Source organism: Delphinapterus leucas, chromosome 3 (assembly GCF_059928025.1).
Source record: "Delphinapterus leucas isolate spDelLeu-1000000601 "Yukka" chromosome 3, BTC_Dleu_Yukka2, whole genome shotgun sequence".
Lineage (NCBI taxonomy): Eukaryota > Metazoa > Chordata > Mammalia > Artiodactyla > Monodontidae > Delphinapterus > Delphinapterus leucas.
Window position 1 is genome coordinate 61501920 of NC_143131.1, and position 18378 is coordinate 61520297.

The window sequence follows — 18378 nt, forward strand, 5'->3', positions numbered from 1 at the left end:
ACCCCGAGGGTCTTTGCTCTACTAAGATGACAGGAAACGTCCCAGCCGTGTCTGCTTCGTTGGCAGGTGGCTCTATGGTGCTTTCGGGGATCAGCTGTTTCTTCCTTTGGTTTGGCACCAGCGAATCCATGATGATAGGCATGCTGTGTCTGTACAATGGGTTGACCATCTCGGCCTGGAACTCTCTTGATGTGGTCACTGTGGAGCTGTACCCTACAGATCGGAGGTATGTTGAAATGGGCCTCCAGCAAGAGGTTCTCTGAGCCCCACAGGACCACTGAAAAGTCAGAGAAAACAAGCCAAACTGTCATTTCCCCCAAAAAGCAAAAATCCAAAAGAAAAAATTCTGGCTTATGAAGTTGTAGGCTCTACTCATATCTTTCATTTATTCTTTATTTTTTAATGAGGCAAAACATTATTTCTTCCTCATTGACTATTACACGTAGTATCCTAAAAATGTTATTACTTTGAAAGCAGTTTGTAGATTAGTTTCTCAATTTGAAAACATTCCTGGGGATACATGATGATTGCTGAGAAGGGACAATCATAAGTTAAATGCTAAATAATTACAATGGAAATTGTTCCCAATTTTTATAGTTAGACTATATTTACAGCTAGATATTTTTATAGCAATGTATACATGTATTATGTAGTTAAATATATAGCCAATATTAGTATTAAACATATATACTAAATATTATAATTATATTTAACTGTCATGTGGTATGGGAAAATCAGGTTTGCCTAGGAACTATGAAGGCTTTTCAGTATACGTATGGATATTTATATTTAATTTGTTAGACAAGGTAAGGCATTGAAGTTCTTTTTTTACCTGACTTTTTTTGAGGTATAGTTGAAGTACAATATTATATATGTTTCAAATGTACAACATAGTGATTTACAATTTTTAAAGGTTATGCTCCATTTATAGTTATCATAAGATATTGGCTATATTCCATGTGTTATACAATATGTCCTTGTAGCTTATTTATTTTATACATCTACTCATCTCTTTTAAAAAGAAAATGTAGGGGAATATAGTTGCTAGCTGGAGTTACTAGGGCAATGAAACCAGTGAAGGAATTTAATTGTGTCCATGACTTAGCTTGCTGGCTAACAGCATGAGGAAGCAGTAATGAAACAGGGAGCGATAGGCTGTAAGAGCCTCTCCGGGGACTTCCCTGGTGGCGCAGTGGCTAAGAATCAGCCTGCCAATGCAGGGGACATGAGTTCGAGCCCTGGTCTGGGAAGATCCCATGTGCCGTGGAACAGCTAAGCCCGTGCGCCACAGCTATTGAGCCTGCGCTCTAGAGCCCGCGTGCCACAACTACTGAGCCCGTGTGCCACAACTACTGAAGCCCACGCGCCTAGAGCCCGTGCTCTGCAACAAGAGTAGCCACCGCAATGAGAAGCCCGTGCAATGCAACGAAGAGTAGCCCCCGCTCACCGCAACTAGAGAAAGCCCAAGCGCAGCAACAAAAACCCAACACAGCCAAAAATAAATAAAATAAATAAATTTAAAATAAAATAAAATAATGTATACAAAACAATAAATGTTTTAAATAATAATAATAATAATGCTTAAAAAAAAAAAAAAAAAGGAGCCTCTCCGGGCCCCTTATCAGTCCTGAGAGGGTTCTTACCTTACATTTGCAAGTATCTACGTGAGCCCTGCATTAAGACACCACAAAGAGGTCTCTGGAACATACCTCTTGACCTTCCTGGTCTGTTGAAGGAAAGCCCAACACATTTCCAGTGACCAAAAAAAGATAGCTATTGGAAGAAAATTATGCATCTGTTCCCAAAATGGAGACACAGAGACTTTGCACCTCGTATCATAAAAAGGGCTAGAAGGTAGGGCTTTGGGGTGGAGCTTCAGCAGCTGACTCATGAAAAGAATAGAAGCCTGTTCTGCCATTTGACATGAGTGAAGACAAATGGCCTTTGCCTTCTTTTATTTCGCGTACACTCCGTCACCATGGAGGCCCTCTTTGCTAGAGGATGGAGTCAGCATTCTCTGGACTTTGAGATGGAGGAGGGTTTTTTCTATGACAATGCAGAGACATTTGGGATATCAATTTTCAACTGATCCTGAGTCCTCCTTTTGTTTATTGGCCCCAGTGGGTACATTCTCTGCATACCCAGACTCTCTAACTTATATTTCTTCTTCATGAACATTACTGAGCTTACAGGAACCCTGTAGGTACTCCAGCATCCATCTCCCTGCTGAGTATCTGGAACTCTTATGGATGTCTGCTTATCAGATATTCTAATTAGTAACCTGACTTACGCTCTGAAAGGAACCATACAACCCATAACTGGCATCTCCTCCCTTCTTTCAACAAACATTAGTTCTCTTCTGTGGGCAAGCTCCTGGGATGGGTGTCACGGGACTAGGATGCTGCCAAAACAAGATTAAGACTCTGCAGCTTGCTTGCCTTCTCATCCTGCAAACTGCGCCCAGGTGTGGACTAAACTAGACGTTTAAAAAAGCCCCTCAGTGTTAAAGCAAGGCTGTGTCATAGCCTGTAACCTTTTTATTTTACATTTTAAAAGCTTGATACTATTTGAGATGAATGAGCTGCTTATCCCTCTGCCACAGGAATGGAAGAATGAGTATTCTCCCGTGGCAAAAACCTGGCTTAAAAACAAAACGCCACAAATCAGGTGGGTCTGTCCATGAGAAACATGGACCTGCTGTGTTTCTGTTGTCGGAAAGGTTAAACATCAAGCAAGGTAAAAACAGAAATTGCCCTGTGTATTAGCTCAGATCCTCTGAGAAGCAGAGGACAAGATGGGATTAAACATGCACGGATTTTTGTTAGAGGAAATGTGGGTTATGAGAGAAAATGGGGAGGGAGGTACAGTCTGGCTGCAGTGCAAGCCTGAGCCCCATGGAGGAGTAAGGAAGGAAGGCCAGTTGGGTAGAAGTGTCCCAGATCACCAGCAAGCAGTCTCAGGAAGGTTTGGCATGGCTGTGACAAAGTCAGCTTCAGAGGAGTCCCACCTGTCCCAGGCACCAGCCTGCCGTAGTATTCCTCTTACGTTCAGTTTGCTGCTGCTGGAGCAGCAAAGCATGGGGATGTGTTTCAGAGCATGGCAGCTGGGCCAGGACTCAGAAATTGGCAAGGTGCATCCTCACTTTAGCCACGCTGTTGCTAGCAGATGTTCTCCAGCTTTCAAGCTGATGTTACCAGATAACGTACAGGAAGTCACTTCCTTAAGTGATGGAGAGAGAACTTACCTGCCAGAGCTGCATCACTAGGGCCATGGTGATTTAGCTAGCACCACCTACTCTGTTTCGGGCTAAAGCCTTCTGTTTCATCTCTGCTGCTCTCCTCTGGGTCACATAGGAGGGCTCCCCTGATCTCTGGCTCAGCTGTTAGAGGAAAACCCCAACTGTTTTTGTGTGTAGGTACCCTATGGCCTCTTCTCCCCGTGGAAGCAGAATAGAATACATCCTGACAAGAATGTTGGTTATAGGGTGTGATTTTTTCATACTAGAACTTTAGCATGGCCAACTCCTTGCCCAGTTTCTACAATCTGTCCTTAATGATCACTTACTAGGACACTCTGATTCCAGGCCCCAAGTAGCCTCTTGAGCTATTCAACAGCCAACTCCTATCAAAATCCCGGTGAAAATGATTATATTGGGGGGACATAACTTACCATATAATCTAAATGCTATGAAAGTTATAACACTTGAAAGCCACATTTGTCAACCACAGTGCGGACTTGACCTTTAATGTTATACTCTTGGCTTGCATTTACTGTGAAAGCACGAGTGAGGACAGGACGTTTCCCATCAGAGTGCACCTTTCCTCTCTGTAGAGCCCACCACCTGATCTGCAGCGAGTTCCAGGACCAGCTCTGGGGAGCTGCTTTGTCTCTTCACTTCATATGATAAAAATTAGTAATTCCTCACATTTGCTTCCCTGCTGTGAGGTCAAGAGGCAGAGTGCCTATGTCGGTGTTACATCTCCATGGTCCAGGTATTTGCTTTGCTTCTCCTCACCCTGGTTTGCACTCTTGCATTCCTATTTTATTAATTTTGTCTTTTCTTTTTGCGGTACACGGGCCTCTCACTGTTGTGGCCTCTCCCGTTGCGGAGCACAGGCTCCAGACGCGCAGGCTCAGCGGCCATGGCTCACGGGCCCAGCCGCTCCGCGGCATGTGGGATCTTCACGGACCGGGGCACGAACCCGTGTCCCCTGCATCGGCAGGCAGACTCTCAACCACTGCGCCACCAGGGAAGCCCTAATTTTGTCTTTTATAAGCTACCCTAAATCGTTTCATAAAGAGGCAGGAAAATTTGAAATTAAAATTGTATGTACTTATGAAGCAGCACTTTTCTGTGCCTGAAAAATGAAGCAGGACAGCCACTGCTAACACTTTTTGTAAGGAAAAGCTCGGGGTTTTTTTCCTCCATGCTCAATTCTTGACTTTTGGCCACCAAATATGGAGGGTTTTTTTCCCCATACAAGCAATTCTCTAATTCCCAGTAGACACCAACTGGATGTTCTAAAATTTCACTCAGTTCTGACACGATCTACCTGGAGACAGCATCAGATCCCAGTGCAACATTTTTAGAGGGAGGAATATAGCAATCTGTTTTTCCCTATAGGTGAAGTGTTGCTTCTGGCTGCTTTCAAGACTTTTTTCTTTGCCTTGGTGTGGATTTCTTTGGGTTATCACATTTGGCATTCACTCAGCTTCTCATATCTGTAGGTTTGTATCTCTTGCCAAATTTGTGAGCCATTATTTCAAATTTCAACCATTATTTATTTGAATACTTTCTCTTTTCCTGCTTGGACTCCAGTGATATAAGTATTAGGTCTTTTGTTAGAGTCCCACAGGTCCCTGATGCTCTGTTAACTTTTTTTTTTAGTCTATGTTCTCTTTGTTTTTCAGATTGGATGGTGTCTATTGTTCTGTCTTCAATTTACTGATTCTTTTCACTCTCTCCTTCATTCTGCCGTTGAGCCCAGTCACTAAGCTTTTTATTTTGGTTATTGGATTTTTCAGTTCTAAAATTTCAGTTTGGTTCTTCTTTACGTCTTTTATTTCTTTGCCGAGGCTTCCTATTTTTTCATGATGTGTTCTGTATTTCTGTGTGTTCAAGAGTTTCAAGTGTGTTCATAATTGCTCATTGAAGCATTATTATAATGACAGCTTTAAAAGTTTTATCAGATAATGTTAACATCTCTGTCATGTCAATGTTGACATCTCAATTGTTTTTTCTCATTCTGTTTGAGCTCTTCCTGGTTATTCGGATGATAAGTGATATTCAGTTGAAAGCAGTCATTTTCATATTATGTCCTGAGACTTCTGATCTTATTTAAGCCTTTGGTTTTGGTTGGCATTCTCAGACATCTCTCTGGGAGGGGAAGGGGTGCACTACCCCATTATTGCCAGGTGGAGATAGATGTCCAGGTTACCGCTCAGCCTCCATTGACAGCCAAGAAAGGGTGTCCTCATTCCTGCTGCACAGCGGTGGGAGTCCAGGCTCCCCTCAAGATAACCAGTACCATGGAGGGACAAACTCATTACTGGCCAGCATGGATGAAAATCCCAGCTTCCTACTTAGCCTTCCCTGACACCACCCCAATGGTGATGTTGAGGCCCCTCATTACAGGTTCACGAGGATGGAAGTCTAGGTTCTCCACTCGGCCTTTGCTGGTGTCGCTGGCAGTTGGGTTGCACTTTTTTCCAGTATTTGGTTGGAGAAGCGAGGTTGTTGTCTAAACGTTTTCTGTCTTGCTAGGCTGCCTCTATCCTGGTCCTTTGGGTAGAGAGAGCAGGCTCTGGTTGGGGTGTTATTGAAATCTGTACCTGTTGGTGTTTCCTTTTGCCAGCTTCGTCAGTTCCAAGTCTCAGATGTATGAGGCAAAAAGAAAATTCAGGAAGCCACCATTCCCCAGGTCCCCAGCTGCTCTGCCTTTTTTCTTTATCTTCCAGAGTCTTCTTAGGTTTGTTTTATAACGTCCAGGACTTTTAGCTGTATTTAGTAGGAAGAATAAGAAAAGTATGTCTACTCCATCTCAATATGACTTTTAATATTGTTCATTTATTTACGCAACAACTTTTTTTGGAGTGTCTGTGATACAACCATGAATAAGCTATTCGTGGTCATTACTTTGTGGTCATTACTTTCATGGAGCTTAAGGACAAGTGAACATCGGACACAACATAGTGTGGTCAGGGTTATTGTGGGGAAAGGACATGGTGTTCTGAAAGCAGAAGAAAGGGTTCCTTAGAAGGAGTGATATCTGAGCTGAGACTTGAAGGAACATATATACGACCATTCTGTTTTTCACTTTCAATGCAGTATTCAGTAAATTACATGAGATATTTAACACTTTATTATGAAATAGGCTTTGCGTTAGATGATTTTGTTCAACCGCAGGCTAATGTATGTGTTCTGAGCACATTTAAGGGACGCTAGGCTAAGCTATGATGTTCAGTAGGGTTATTAACTGCATTTCTGACTTATGATACATTCAACTTATGATGGGTTTGGAGGGATGTAACTCATAGTAAGTCAAAGAAGATCTCTAGAGGCAGCACATTCTCTGGTTCATTTTGGTTCTGAGTTCCAGCCTGCGTGTCCTTCTGCATCCAGGCAGTGACTTCCTGCTGGGAGCTCCCCGGCTCACACTTCCTATCTCCATATGGCCCAGAGCCATTCTTACCCCTCCTCCATGGAGCTCAGGGCAAGGAGCTCCCACCTTGTAAGTGATGAAACCGAGGCTGTCCCCACTGGCCACCAACTCTGCACAGAATCCCTCAGCCCAGCACGCCTGTCTCACGGGGATTCTTCTAGCAACCTGCTCCTGGATTTCTGTGGCCACTGGCCTCCTTCTTCCTCCCCCCCTTACACATGCCCAGTTTTAGATATGACCTCAGAAAGGATGAGAAAATAAACCCCCGATTGCTCCCACCTGCTGTTCCCTGCTCATCCTGGGCAGCTGCTGCTGTCACCCAGTGCTCTGGGCTGGTCCCCTTCCTTGATGAGCTAAAATTAAAACATCTGCCCAGAATTAACCAACCTAAGCCTCTCCCCTTAGGACTGTGTTTGCTTAGAGAAGTTCCCCATTCCTTCCGGGAGCTCAGACCTGAAGTTCTTTAATCCTGGATCTCTTACCGGCCAGCTGTGTGACCTCAGGAAGACCACTCAGCGTAACTGTGCCTCAGTTGTTTGAGATATAAAATGAGGAGATTCTACATCTGTGCCCATGAAGATAAAGACCTCACTTATTGTTTAAAGATTTTGAGATGAAGGAATCTTTGATTCAGTCATCTTTTCTAACCAACCTGCACTCCATCCATTTCCCTTTGCCCTGCTTATTTTTTTTTAGAGCCCATATCATTATATATGTTTATATTTTACGTGACCTGAGTCACTTTGGCCATTCAGCAAATGTCAGATCATTTTTGTCTCTGGAAGTTAGAAGTGGAAAGTGGCGGGGGGGGCCTTCACCCACCACCTCACCCCCAGGGGATGTATTAAATGGCAGCAAATCCTACCAAATGTGCAAATGGTCACAAAAACAGCCCTACAGCCCGTTCTTGACTCCAGGGAAGTCCATCTCTCTGCCCTTGCCTGAAAGGGCCATGGACATGACATGCTGACAGCAGGACCACCAGGCTTGGGGCTGGGCAGGCAGCAGAGTCCAGGACCAGTGGGCTCTAGAGTCTGGAATCTGGACCAAGGGTACCATTTCACCAGGTTGCGGGGCTTGGAGGATGCTTGTCCATCCATCGTGCTAAGGGCAGAACATTCTAGTCAACTGCATATCAAGCGCTCGTATCACCAATGAAAACTGATCTCCGTGTTCATTAACAAACCTTCTCATGTAGATTTCTAAAATGATAGTTAAAGCCCTAAGTAATCACCTCTGGCCTGTTAATTCCTGATTAACATGTTTTAAATTCTATGGGTATAGAGACAACTTATCTTTATACTGATGTACTTTTAAAGCAAATTACCTCCCAGACCATATGATGATAGGATGTTAGGGTGTACATTTGTTTACTGTCTGTCACCCACTAGAATGTGAGCTCCTTGAGAGCAGGACTTTGTTTTCCTTATTCACTACCAGGACTCCAGGTGAATGACTGATAGATGAAAAGATAGAAAGATGGAAAAAAAGATGTTTTTTACAATCTGGCCGGTTATGGGTGATAGGCTTCCTCCCTGTGTGGGGTCTGGCTCCCTACTCTCCAAGGTAAGCTAGTTGGGCCAGTTGTGAGTGAGGGAGCATTCCTGTTCAGTTCTCCCCCGCTGCCCTTCTGTGTCCCTCTTCCACTTTGTCCATCCACGGCCTGTGTCCTCCAGAGCCTGCAACTGTCAGCTCCCCCTTCCCCATTCAGCACTGCCTGTTGGAAACGTCTTCTTCCTCTCCTCCTGCTTCTCCATCAGCAATGTGGAGGAAACCTGAACTCAGGTATGGACACTACCAGAAAGCAGCTGGGTAACTTTAGATTAGTCCTTGAACCTTTCTGGAGCTTGGTGTTCTCGTCTGAGAAATGAAAGGGTGAGTCAGGCTGAGTATTCAGATTATCTCATTTAACCTTATTTAATCCTCCCTCCAACCCTACAAGGGTAGGTAGTTTTATTCCATTTTCAGGTGAGGAAAAGGAGCCACAGAGGGGGGAAAGTAACTTGCCCTGGATCCCTTAGCATCAAACCCAGATGTAATGACCCTTCGGTGCGGCTCCCAGCATGGGCATACCTAGTCTGTGACATATAGAACCATCCCAGTAGGTCTGGGGTGGGCCTCTGGGAATCAGTTTCTAAGAAGCTCACACAGTGTTTGGGATATACAGCCGTGTCCATCAACCATGGCCTTAGACGAACTCCAGGTTGCCTCCCAGGGCTCACTTTCATTCTGTCATCATTTACCCTGGCCCAGGGACTCGCTTCCTAGCGAGGTTTATCAGATAAGTGATAAGACACAAAGGCTTCCATTTTGACCTGAATATATTTGCATTTCAACAGGAACAAGCAATAGGATGACCCTTGGTGGTTGTGGGGAGGGAGGGAGTTGGAAGCCCACTTTGGGCCCAGGGATTCCTATGGGCTCAAAACTGCAAGTAAGTCCTCCACTTGTTTGTGAGTAAGAAAAGCCCTGCTTGCAGGATGCCATCTTCCCAAATTAAGGAGGACACACACAGACCACACACCTATACTCACTGCTTAGATGAGACAAATTTTCTCTTCCTTTGAAGATCAGAAAGCAACTGAATTCAGTCTGTCCTGATTTCAGAATGTGAAACTAGGGGTTTTTCCTCCACGAAAGCAAGATAATAGTCTGGCATCAATAAATAAACATGGACCAACTAATGTCCACTAAAATGCTCATTACATTTGGGGTTAGCAGATATAAACTACTATATATAAAATAGATAAAACAACAAGGTCCTACTGTATAGCGCAGGGAGCTGTACTCAATATACTGTAATGAACCATAATGGAAAAGAATATGAAAAACAGGCTTCGCTTGTGGCGTAGTGGCTAAGAATCCACTTGCCAATTCAGGGGACACGGGTTCGATCCCTGGTCCGGGAAGATCCCCCATGCCACGGAGCAACTAAGCCCATGCACCACAGTTACTGAGCCCTGCAATGAGAAGCCCGCGCACCACAACGAAGATCCAATGCAGCCATAAATAAATAAATAAATTAATTAATTAATTAATTAATAAGAATATGTATATATATGTATAACTGAATCACTTTGCTGTATACCAGAAACTAGCACAGCATTGTAAATCAACTATACTTCAGTTTTCTTAAAAAATGCCCATTACTTATCGTATATTAACACATATATGTGGAACCTAGAAAAATGGTACAGATGGACCAGTTTGCAGGGCAGAAATTGAGACACAGATGTAGAGAACAAACATATGGACACCAAGGGGGCAAAGTGGCGGGGCGGGGCGGTGGTGGTGGGATGAATTGGGAGATTGGGATTGACATATATACACTAATATGTATAAAATAGGTAACTAATAAGAACCTGCTGTATGAAAAAATAAATAAAATTCAAAAACGAAGATATAAAGATTTGAATAGTAAAATTAACAATGTTGATTTAAAAAACTACCCATTACAGAAATATACTTCCAATGTATTTTGAAGATATCAGAAAATTCCTTAGTTCATTTCACAAGTATCCCATTCATCCCTGTGCCAGCCCTGAAGCACGTTGCAATGAGTGAATGTAAAAGGCTACACAGGCCCACCCCAGAGATGTGGCCAGGATCTAAATAAGGCTAAACCCTGACAGGAGAGCCTTGCGGTTGGTACAAGCCAACCCTTAGGAGGGGAGCAGGAAGGAGGTCTGGTCCAGCAGGGAGAGTTTTCATGGCTGCCCAGAGTCCAACCAAGAGTTGGAAGAAAAGGAAATGAGGCAGGTTAGGTGAGAAACTGCCTCTAGTGAAAATGAGCTGTGCAGAGTTGAGTAAATAAGACAGCAGGCCCAGGGAGGGGAAAGAAAAGATGTTGGGCGAAGCCTTTGACGTTAATTCCTCTCCTGTGGGCCTCGGTGCTCCTGGTTGCCCTCGGTCTCCCCACACCATATCGTGAATATTTTCCCTTGGCTGTGTTGTACTGCGTGATATTCCCTAATGAACACGTCCAGAGAAAGGAGGTCCTATACATGAAGGTGTTCACGGCAATCTCATTCATGCTCCTCCAGATTTAGAAAGCTCTAATTATCCAATGGTATGGTTACAGAAATAATGGTTATGTGCTAAATCATTTCGTTTTAAACAAAACGCAAACAAACAGCTTTGGGAATGATTGGGGGGAAAGCAGAAAGCAAAGTTGTAGAAATCCTGTGATTTGCAAAAATATAGATATGATTGGAAGCACACTAAAGGAAATTCAGAACTGAAAACCGTTTGTTGGGGCTTCCCTGGTGGTGCAGTGGTTGAGAGTCCACCTGCCAATGCAGGGGACGCGGGTTTGTGCCCCGGTCCAGGAAGATCCCACATGCTGCGGAGCAGCTGGGCCCATGGGCCATGGCCGCTGAGCCTGCGCTCCGCAACGGGAGAGGCCACAACAGTGAGAGGCCCGCGTACCGCCAAAAAAAAAAAAAAACCATTTGTTGGAGGGCTGGAGCAGATGTTTTGCTTTTGTAATTGTGTTTTGTATATAACAGTAAATCAAAATCAATTCAAAAGTGTAGGTATTTCTGGGAGAATTGCAGAGTGCTCAGCCCTGGATACCCCTTAGACTCACACAGGGCTTCTAAAAAATACCAATGCCTTGACTCCCAGTAGAGCAGTAAAGTCAGAAGTTCTGGGAGCATGGCCCTAGGCATTGGTATGACCACATCACTGTGTTTTAAAAGCTCCACAAGTGATGTTTTGCGCACGGCTGGGTGAGGCTGTGGTTACACATGTCTGCACCGTAGTTCAACCAGGTTGCTATTCTAACCCCAAGTTGAGAACAGCTGCAGGAGGAAATGGGAAACTTGTTTGGGGACTGGAGGGAGGCAGGTCATTTGGCACTCAAGAAGGTTTTGGAGAAGATGTCTAAGGTACACCTGAGTGGGGTACCACGGAGATACTTTAGAGAGATGTGAGGGTATTTTGAGAGCCAGAGAACACCTTTGTCCACATTCCATCCTCACCTGCAAGCTCTTCCTGTTCCTTCAAGACCAATTCTATTCTCATCCATCCCCTCTGAGAAGCCTTTCTTCAACTGTCTCCACCCACAGCGGGAGATCACTTCACATCCTCTATGGCCCCGTAGTAGCCTGTGGGTATCTCTATTAATGCACTTAGCATGTTGTGTTATCATGATCTCTCTGCACCTATCTTAGTGTAAAAAGAGACTTCATCTTATTAATTTTGGGGTCCCTGGTACCTAGTGCAGTGTTAGGCACATAATAGATGCTTAATGAATGATTGTTAATAAATAAATAAATGCATAGGAGATGTGTATTCGAACCATATTAAGAACCAGTTTGCTCATTAGACAAATATTCAAGGGGTTTCTAGCGCTCTCAGCATTGTAGTCCAATTGCTCAGATGGATTCAGTGTTAAAATAGCTTTTTTAGATTAATCTGGGAAGCTAGCCGTCATTTGTATTCTTGTTTCTATGAGAAAAATTAAATTCATTGTGTTTTAAATAGCCGACTCCCAGATGAATCTTTAGATCACATGTATTTCTGATTTTAGGACTGCCTGTACTTTCCAAAATGTCCCATGCTAAAGTAACTTCTGCCAATGACTTAACTGAGTTGTCTGGAAAAAGTTCATTTCCAGAGCTTAGACGAGACCAAAAGAATGCTCACACTTTACCCTTTAACAGGTAAATTCCATGAGCTGAGTCTGGATCTACGCTCTACACAATTTCAGGCCTTTTCAAAATGTAACATTTAACTTTTTTTCCTAATTTCATCAGTCGATGGGTCAGATATTTCAGCTAGTGTTTAAAACAATGGCTAACACCAGCATATGTACCATGTGCCAGGCGTTGTCTAAGTGCTGCCATTATTCAGTGACCCTTTCGTCTTCCCAGGAGCCTCAAAAGACCTAGGGCTGACCCTGCATTGAAGTCAGAAAAACCAAATAAGAAAGAGGCTGGATGTGAAGGCAAAACTATCCTCACTATCCAGAATGGAGTCTCCTTTTCCTGGCCACCAATTTTTTAAAAAATTTTTATTTTATTTTTTTATTTTTGGCTGCATTGGGTCTTCGTTGCTGTACGTGGGCTTTCTCTAGTTGCAACGAGCGGGGGCTACTCTTCGTTGCAGTGTGCGGGCTTCTCATTGCGGTGGCTTCTCTTGTTGTGGAGCACAGGCTCTAGGCACACGGGCTTCAGTAGTTGTGGCGCGTGGGCTCAGTAGTTGTGGCTTGCAGGCTCTAGAGCACAGGCTCAGTAGTTGTGGTGCACGGGCTTAGTTGCTCCACGGCATGTGGGATCTTCCTGGACCAGGGCTCGAACCCGTGTCCCCTGCATTAGCAGGTGGATTCTTAACCACTGCGCTACCAGGGAAGCCCTCCTGGCCACCAATTAAAGTATAAAACGATATAAATGCACTAGAACCCACTGCATTGTGAAGGCCCTGGAGAAGAAGCCACAGTGCAGCTGTGGTGAGGGTATGCTCTGGTGACCCCATCCCCCATCAGCTGAGCCTAAGCACTGCAGCAAGCCTGCTGCCTGCACCAGCATCAGAGGGAGTTAATGGTGCAGGGAGAAGGATCGCCTTAATGGAATGGGGAACAGGGCTGCTGCAGTCACAGGGTACTGTTGGGAAAAGAATTTCCCTTTAAAAGATTTCAATAAATAGGTTCAGCAAGAATTGAAAACAAGGGATTCTGGCTGGAGAGGTAGGGGAACAAGGGATGGAACTTGTAAAAAGACAACAGATTATTGCATTCTTCCTCTTGGGTGCTTGTTGGTTAAGAGAAGACACAGAACATCTTTGGTCTGGAAAAAAAATGCAGTAGCTTTTCCTACTGCTGGGAAGTCAGTTAAGTCCAATTGGGCTCTGCCAGCTCTGAGCTCGTCACCCTCCAAGGCCTTGATGACAAAGTGACTTGTGCTTAGGATGTCTGCAGAAGCTCATAACCTTCCTTTAAATAAGAACAAGGGAATAAATGAACTAAAAGCTTGTTTACTGATAAACAGATAACCCCAAGGGAGAACCACTTTGAGAATAATTTTTCTAATACAACTGTGTCTCCTGTGTGTAGAAAATCACACCCTCCAGCTTCAATTATTTGAAGAAATAATTTACTTATCCAAGGAAAGGACAGTCATGTTTTCTGGAATGCCCACAGTAATTTAAGGAGGCTGTGTGCTTTGTAGCCACACCAGATTATTATCTGAAGAACTGCCTCTGCGTGATAAATGAAAACGGAGATTCTTAAGAAATTAGAATTTGATCGTATTTTTTAGCGGCTTCTGACACCAGATGTTCCTGATGCATCTCTCTTATTGCTGCTTGGAGATCTCAGGAAGTCGTCTATTCCTCTGTTATAGTTTCGGTAATGAAAGGAGATAACTGCCTGTATTTTTTACCCTGTTCTGAGTTGTACCAGAGGTTTATAGCTTGGCAAAATATGGTTATTTTAACCCAGATGTAAATTCCTCATGGCTCATTCTGAAGTTTTGTCATCAAGAGACTTCTTCATACAGAATGTTTCCCTTTCGCTTATCAGCAACATACACGCTAGCCATTTTCCCCAGAACAATACAGCTTATCTCACTACCATAAGATGCATTGGGTAATTTATGACTCTAGAATCTAGAAACTAAAATGTAGTTTAAAAAAAGTGAAAGAAGCCAATCTGAAAAGGCTACATACTATATAATTTGAATTATATGACATTCTGGAAAAGGTGAAACTATGGAGATAGTAAAAGGATCTGTGGCTGCCAGGATTTTTAGGGCTGTGAAACTGTTATTCTGTATGATGCTATAATGGTGGATACATGTCATTATACATTTGTCAAAGCCCATAGAATACACAACACAGTGAACCCTCATGTAAACTATGGACTTTAGTTCACAGTAATGTATTAACATTGACTCGTTAGTTGTAGCAAATGTGCCATACTAAGATGTTAATAATAGGGGTGGAAGGTGAGGGGCTATATGGAAATTCTCTCTTCTCTTCACTCAATTTTTTGGAGCCCAAAAACTGCTCAAAAAAAGTCTTTTAATTTAAAAAAAAAAAAAAAAAAAGACAGTTTGGCCTCCTGGCCTCTCCATGGAGGTGGGGGTGGGGTAGATGATGACGTCATTCTGCTTAAGTCTTCTATGGTACTCAGTGTGTAACCTCAAGCAATTTCATTTGAAAATAGTTATCAGTACATTAAATCTCCTTATCTTTCTGGTGGTTGTTGCTATCACTAGTCTCTTTCTTTAAAAACAAACCAAAAAGAAGAGGAAGAATACAAAATGAGCTTACCCTCTTCTCAAGAAGTTCCTGTTTTTCTCCATCAGAGATTCTGTTACACCCCTTCCAAGATCCAAACAGCTGGCAACTTTGCAACACTGCAGAGGCCACTTACTCGACTTTCTAGGTGTCTTGGCCAAAAAAGAAAGGCAGTGCTTGCTGCTGTTTCTTAGGTCTGTTCTCACCAGCAAAATCAATGGCTCAGTTCCTACAGCACGGGAGGGGTGCTTATTCCTTTCTTATGGTATGGGAAGGGGAATGGCTGGATAATACCCACAGTAAATATCTACACACTGTAGAAAATATCACTAGGAATAGCATACGTCGTGATGAGTAGTTGTTCTGACTGGCCAAAGGAAAACCTACAGGAAACAAATTTACAAATCAATCAAAGAAAGATGTGTACTAAGTGCTGCATTTTACGGTATATAAAATGCATTTCCCTCTGGAGGGGGATAAAGGTATCCAACAGTGAACCCTGCATTCAATGTGCCTTTATTACACACATATACCCGGTGACGGGCAAAAAACAGGGAGCTGGCATAAAGGCAGAGGAAATTCATATTATCTCATGATGTCAGCAGTATCGGTACTCTTATGAACAAAATTAAATGTCTTGCCTAGAAAACCACAGTAAAATTACATTCAACACCCATAAAGATAGTAAAATTTTTCTTTTCCAAAGAATGTCTTAAGAAATGGGATGTGTCTTATTCATATACCACGTGCACATATTATATGTCAGCAGAGTTAAACAAGATCTTCTGTGGGCCTACAATCTGATTTCCTCCGTAATATTGTCTTGGGCTTGATTTCCCACCTAGGACTCTGGTGAGGGTGTAAGAAATGTGTCACTGGCTCATTGGTGGCCACCCAGCTCAGGGTTCAGTTTCTGCCCGCTACCAAAAACATCTGGGACAAGAGTATGATAGTTCACTTCCATGGTGCCAGAACGATGCAAGTACAACCCAGTCATCCCTGATTTTCTCTGAAAGTTCCATGCACTTTAAGTATTTAAAACCTCACACACGAATTAAGCTAAGAGGAGATAGGGAGTAAAAAGTAAAATTTAAAGAAATACATCGTCATACATTTCAATTTAATGTAACTTTTCTGACTCCCTGAAATGTCCTTTCTCTTTCTCTTCACAATAAACTCATGGGCAGAATAAGAATCAGTTGAGGTGGCAAGAAAGTCAACAGAGGGCTGAAGGAACAATACCAACAGCTGGGGTTCTCTACTTGCAAATGTGCTGACAAATATTTGATTACTTGCTCTAAGGACGTACAAAACAGTCTACTTGAAGATCTTTGAAAATTATCCTAGAAGACATTTGTGTCTAAAGTTGGACTCTTGGAAGACACTTTCTCAACCTTGTCCATATCTCTGTCCTTTGCAGGGCAACAGGCTTTGGCTTCTTGAATGCACTGTGCAAAGCAGCGGCCGTCCTCGGAAACTTAATATTCGGCTCCCTGGTCAGCATCACCAAAGCAATCCCCATCCTGCTGGCCTCCACCGTGCTCGTGTGTGGAGGACTGGTGGGGTTGCGCCTGCCTGACACACGAACCCAGGTCCTGATGTAATGGAAAAAAAGCCATCCATCCTGTGTTTCTTTCTGCTGCCCCGTGTCAACTCTCCCGACTGACTCAAGGCTCCAGCTTTTTCAGATATAGAAAAGCGGTCAAATACCAAAACACTAATTCTTGCTGCGACTAAAATTTAGATGCGTACCATCTCGCCCCTTAAATGTGATTTTGCAGTTTGTTTGTTTTTTTTCATGCATCGTTGTCTTTCCTAACTGTGATGCTACTGCCTCCCAGAAATCAGTGGAAGGATTTTTTAAATGTGCTGGTCAGCCGGGCCTTCCGGAGATTCTGCTCACTGAAGGTTCAGAAGCTAAGAAGAGGGCTGGGCTGCTCCTAATTCAACATTCACGGGAAAGATAAGTTGGCGTATTATCGCATTTGTGCTGAGAAGAGGGATTCTTTTTTTTTTTTCAAACAGAGTGATATTTCCTGTTTACTTAGAAAAGGACACCCAGCAATTCTTGCTGTTACAGCAGGGCCTTTCAAAAAAAAAAAAAAAAAACCACGTGACACCAAACAGAGCTGGGTGGGGCTCTTTCAGTCTTGACAGTTAACGTGACTGTCTCTGCTGACAAGAAAAATAGGGGCTCTGCTGTTGGCAGCAAAGATCTCTGAGCTGCATGAGCAGGACTTCTGCCAGAAAGCCCCCGGTGAAACTTCTGAAAAGTACGAGGAAAAGGGCCTGTAATTATGTCTGTGACCGCGGCACGTGGTTCAGAATATTAGAAAGTCAGAACTCAGGGGGATCGTGGACCGACATTCATCCCCACCCGCCACCCCACCCCCAGCTGCCATTGACCTTGTCAGGTAGCAGATTCAAGGGAAAAAAGCCACTTTCTAACTGGGTCTGCCCACCTGAGTCTGCCCTTCACCCAAACTCTCTCATCTAGAGTACCCCTGGGAAGTTGACATTGGACTTCCTACTAGCAATGCGCATGGCTTGGCTAGGCCGGTGCACTGGTCGGTGTGTTCCTGGCTGCTGCATCTGTGTGAAATCACAGCCTGCTGTGCTCCAAGGGGCCCTCGGGCAGACAAGGGCAGCATCTCCTGGTGGGTCTGGCTGCTCGTGTTACCTCTGGAGTCTGCCTGGGCCTGAAGAGAGAGGTCGGCAGGACATTCCCACGGCTGTCAGCTCTGTGACCTTCTCACCCCTGGGGCTGCCCCTCCTCCACGCTGGTCCTTTTTACTCATCTTTGAAATCTGAAGCCTCCAGGTAGACTTGCAGTGATGACCAGCAGCCAGGAATAAATCCCATATTAAAACAATAGTCCTTTTTTAAACTCTCGATGTCTTGGTGGAGGGTTATCCTTATTACTTATTGTAGGCGTTTCCAACAGGCCACGGCCCTGGGGCCTCCAGGAAGGGAGAGCCTTTGTTTCCAATAGTCATTACATTCAAAGATGTCTTAACCCCACAGACCACTCCGCCTCTCTCTCCCCCCTTGCGCCTGATCCTCCGAGAGCTCCAGACAGCAGAGTTGAGGCTCTGTGAAAAGCTTCTTTCATGAACAGAAGCCATTAATCGACTCTCCCTTGAAGTAATTCAGGCCTGTACAGGGAGGGCAGCCTGGTGTCGGGGGCTGGCCGGATGAGGGTGGTTCCCTGGGGATGCGGGCTCAGGGCCAGAGCATCAGGAAAACTCAAACCCCAAACTGCAAAGGTGGCAGAAAGAAGGAAAATCAATAAAGACTAGACGAGATCTATTAGAACAATATCAACAAAGCAGGAAAGAAACAGCACTTTTTTTCACCTCTGCCTCCTGGAATATTATTGGCAAACGAAGATGACAGTCAGACAACCCCCGAACGTATTCTGTATGCTCTTCCATTCGTACTCATTTCCTCACCTACCTACCCCTTGATTTATCTT

General features: G+C 44.0%; 1 protein-coding gene across 1 annotated transcript; it reads left to right on the plus strand.

Annotated features, from left to right (window-relative positions):
- The first annotated feature begins 26 nt into the window (after positions 1-26).
- Positions 27-16507, plus strand: LOC149749574 (synaptic vesicle glycoprotein 2C-like). Its single transcript, XM_089909035.1, has 2 exons — positions 27-226; positions 16324-16507. Exons 1-2 carry the CDS (start codon positions 27-29, stop codon positions 16505-16507), a joined length of 384 nt encoding a protein of 127 aa, XP_089765161.1.
- The last annotated feature ends 1871 nt before the right edge of the window (positions 16508-18378 follow it).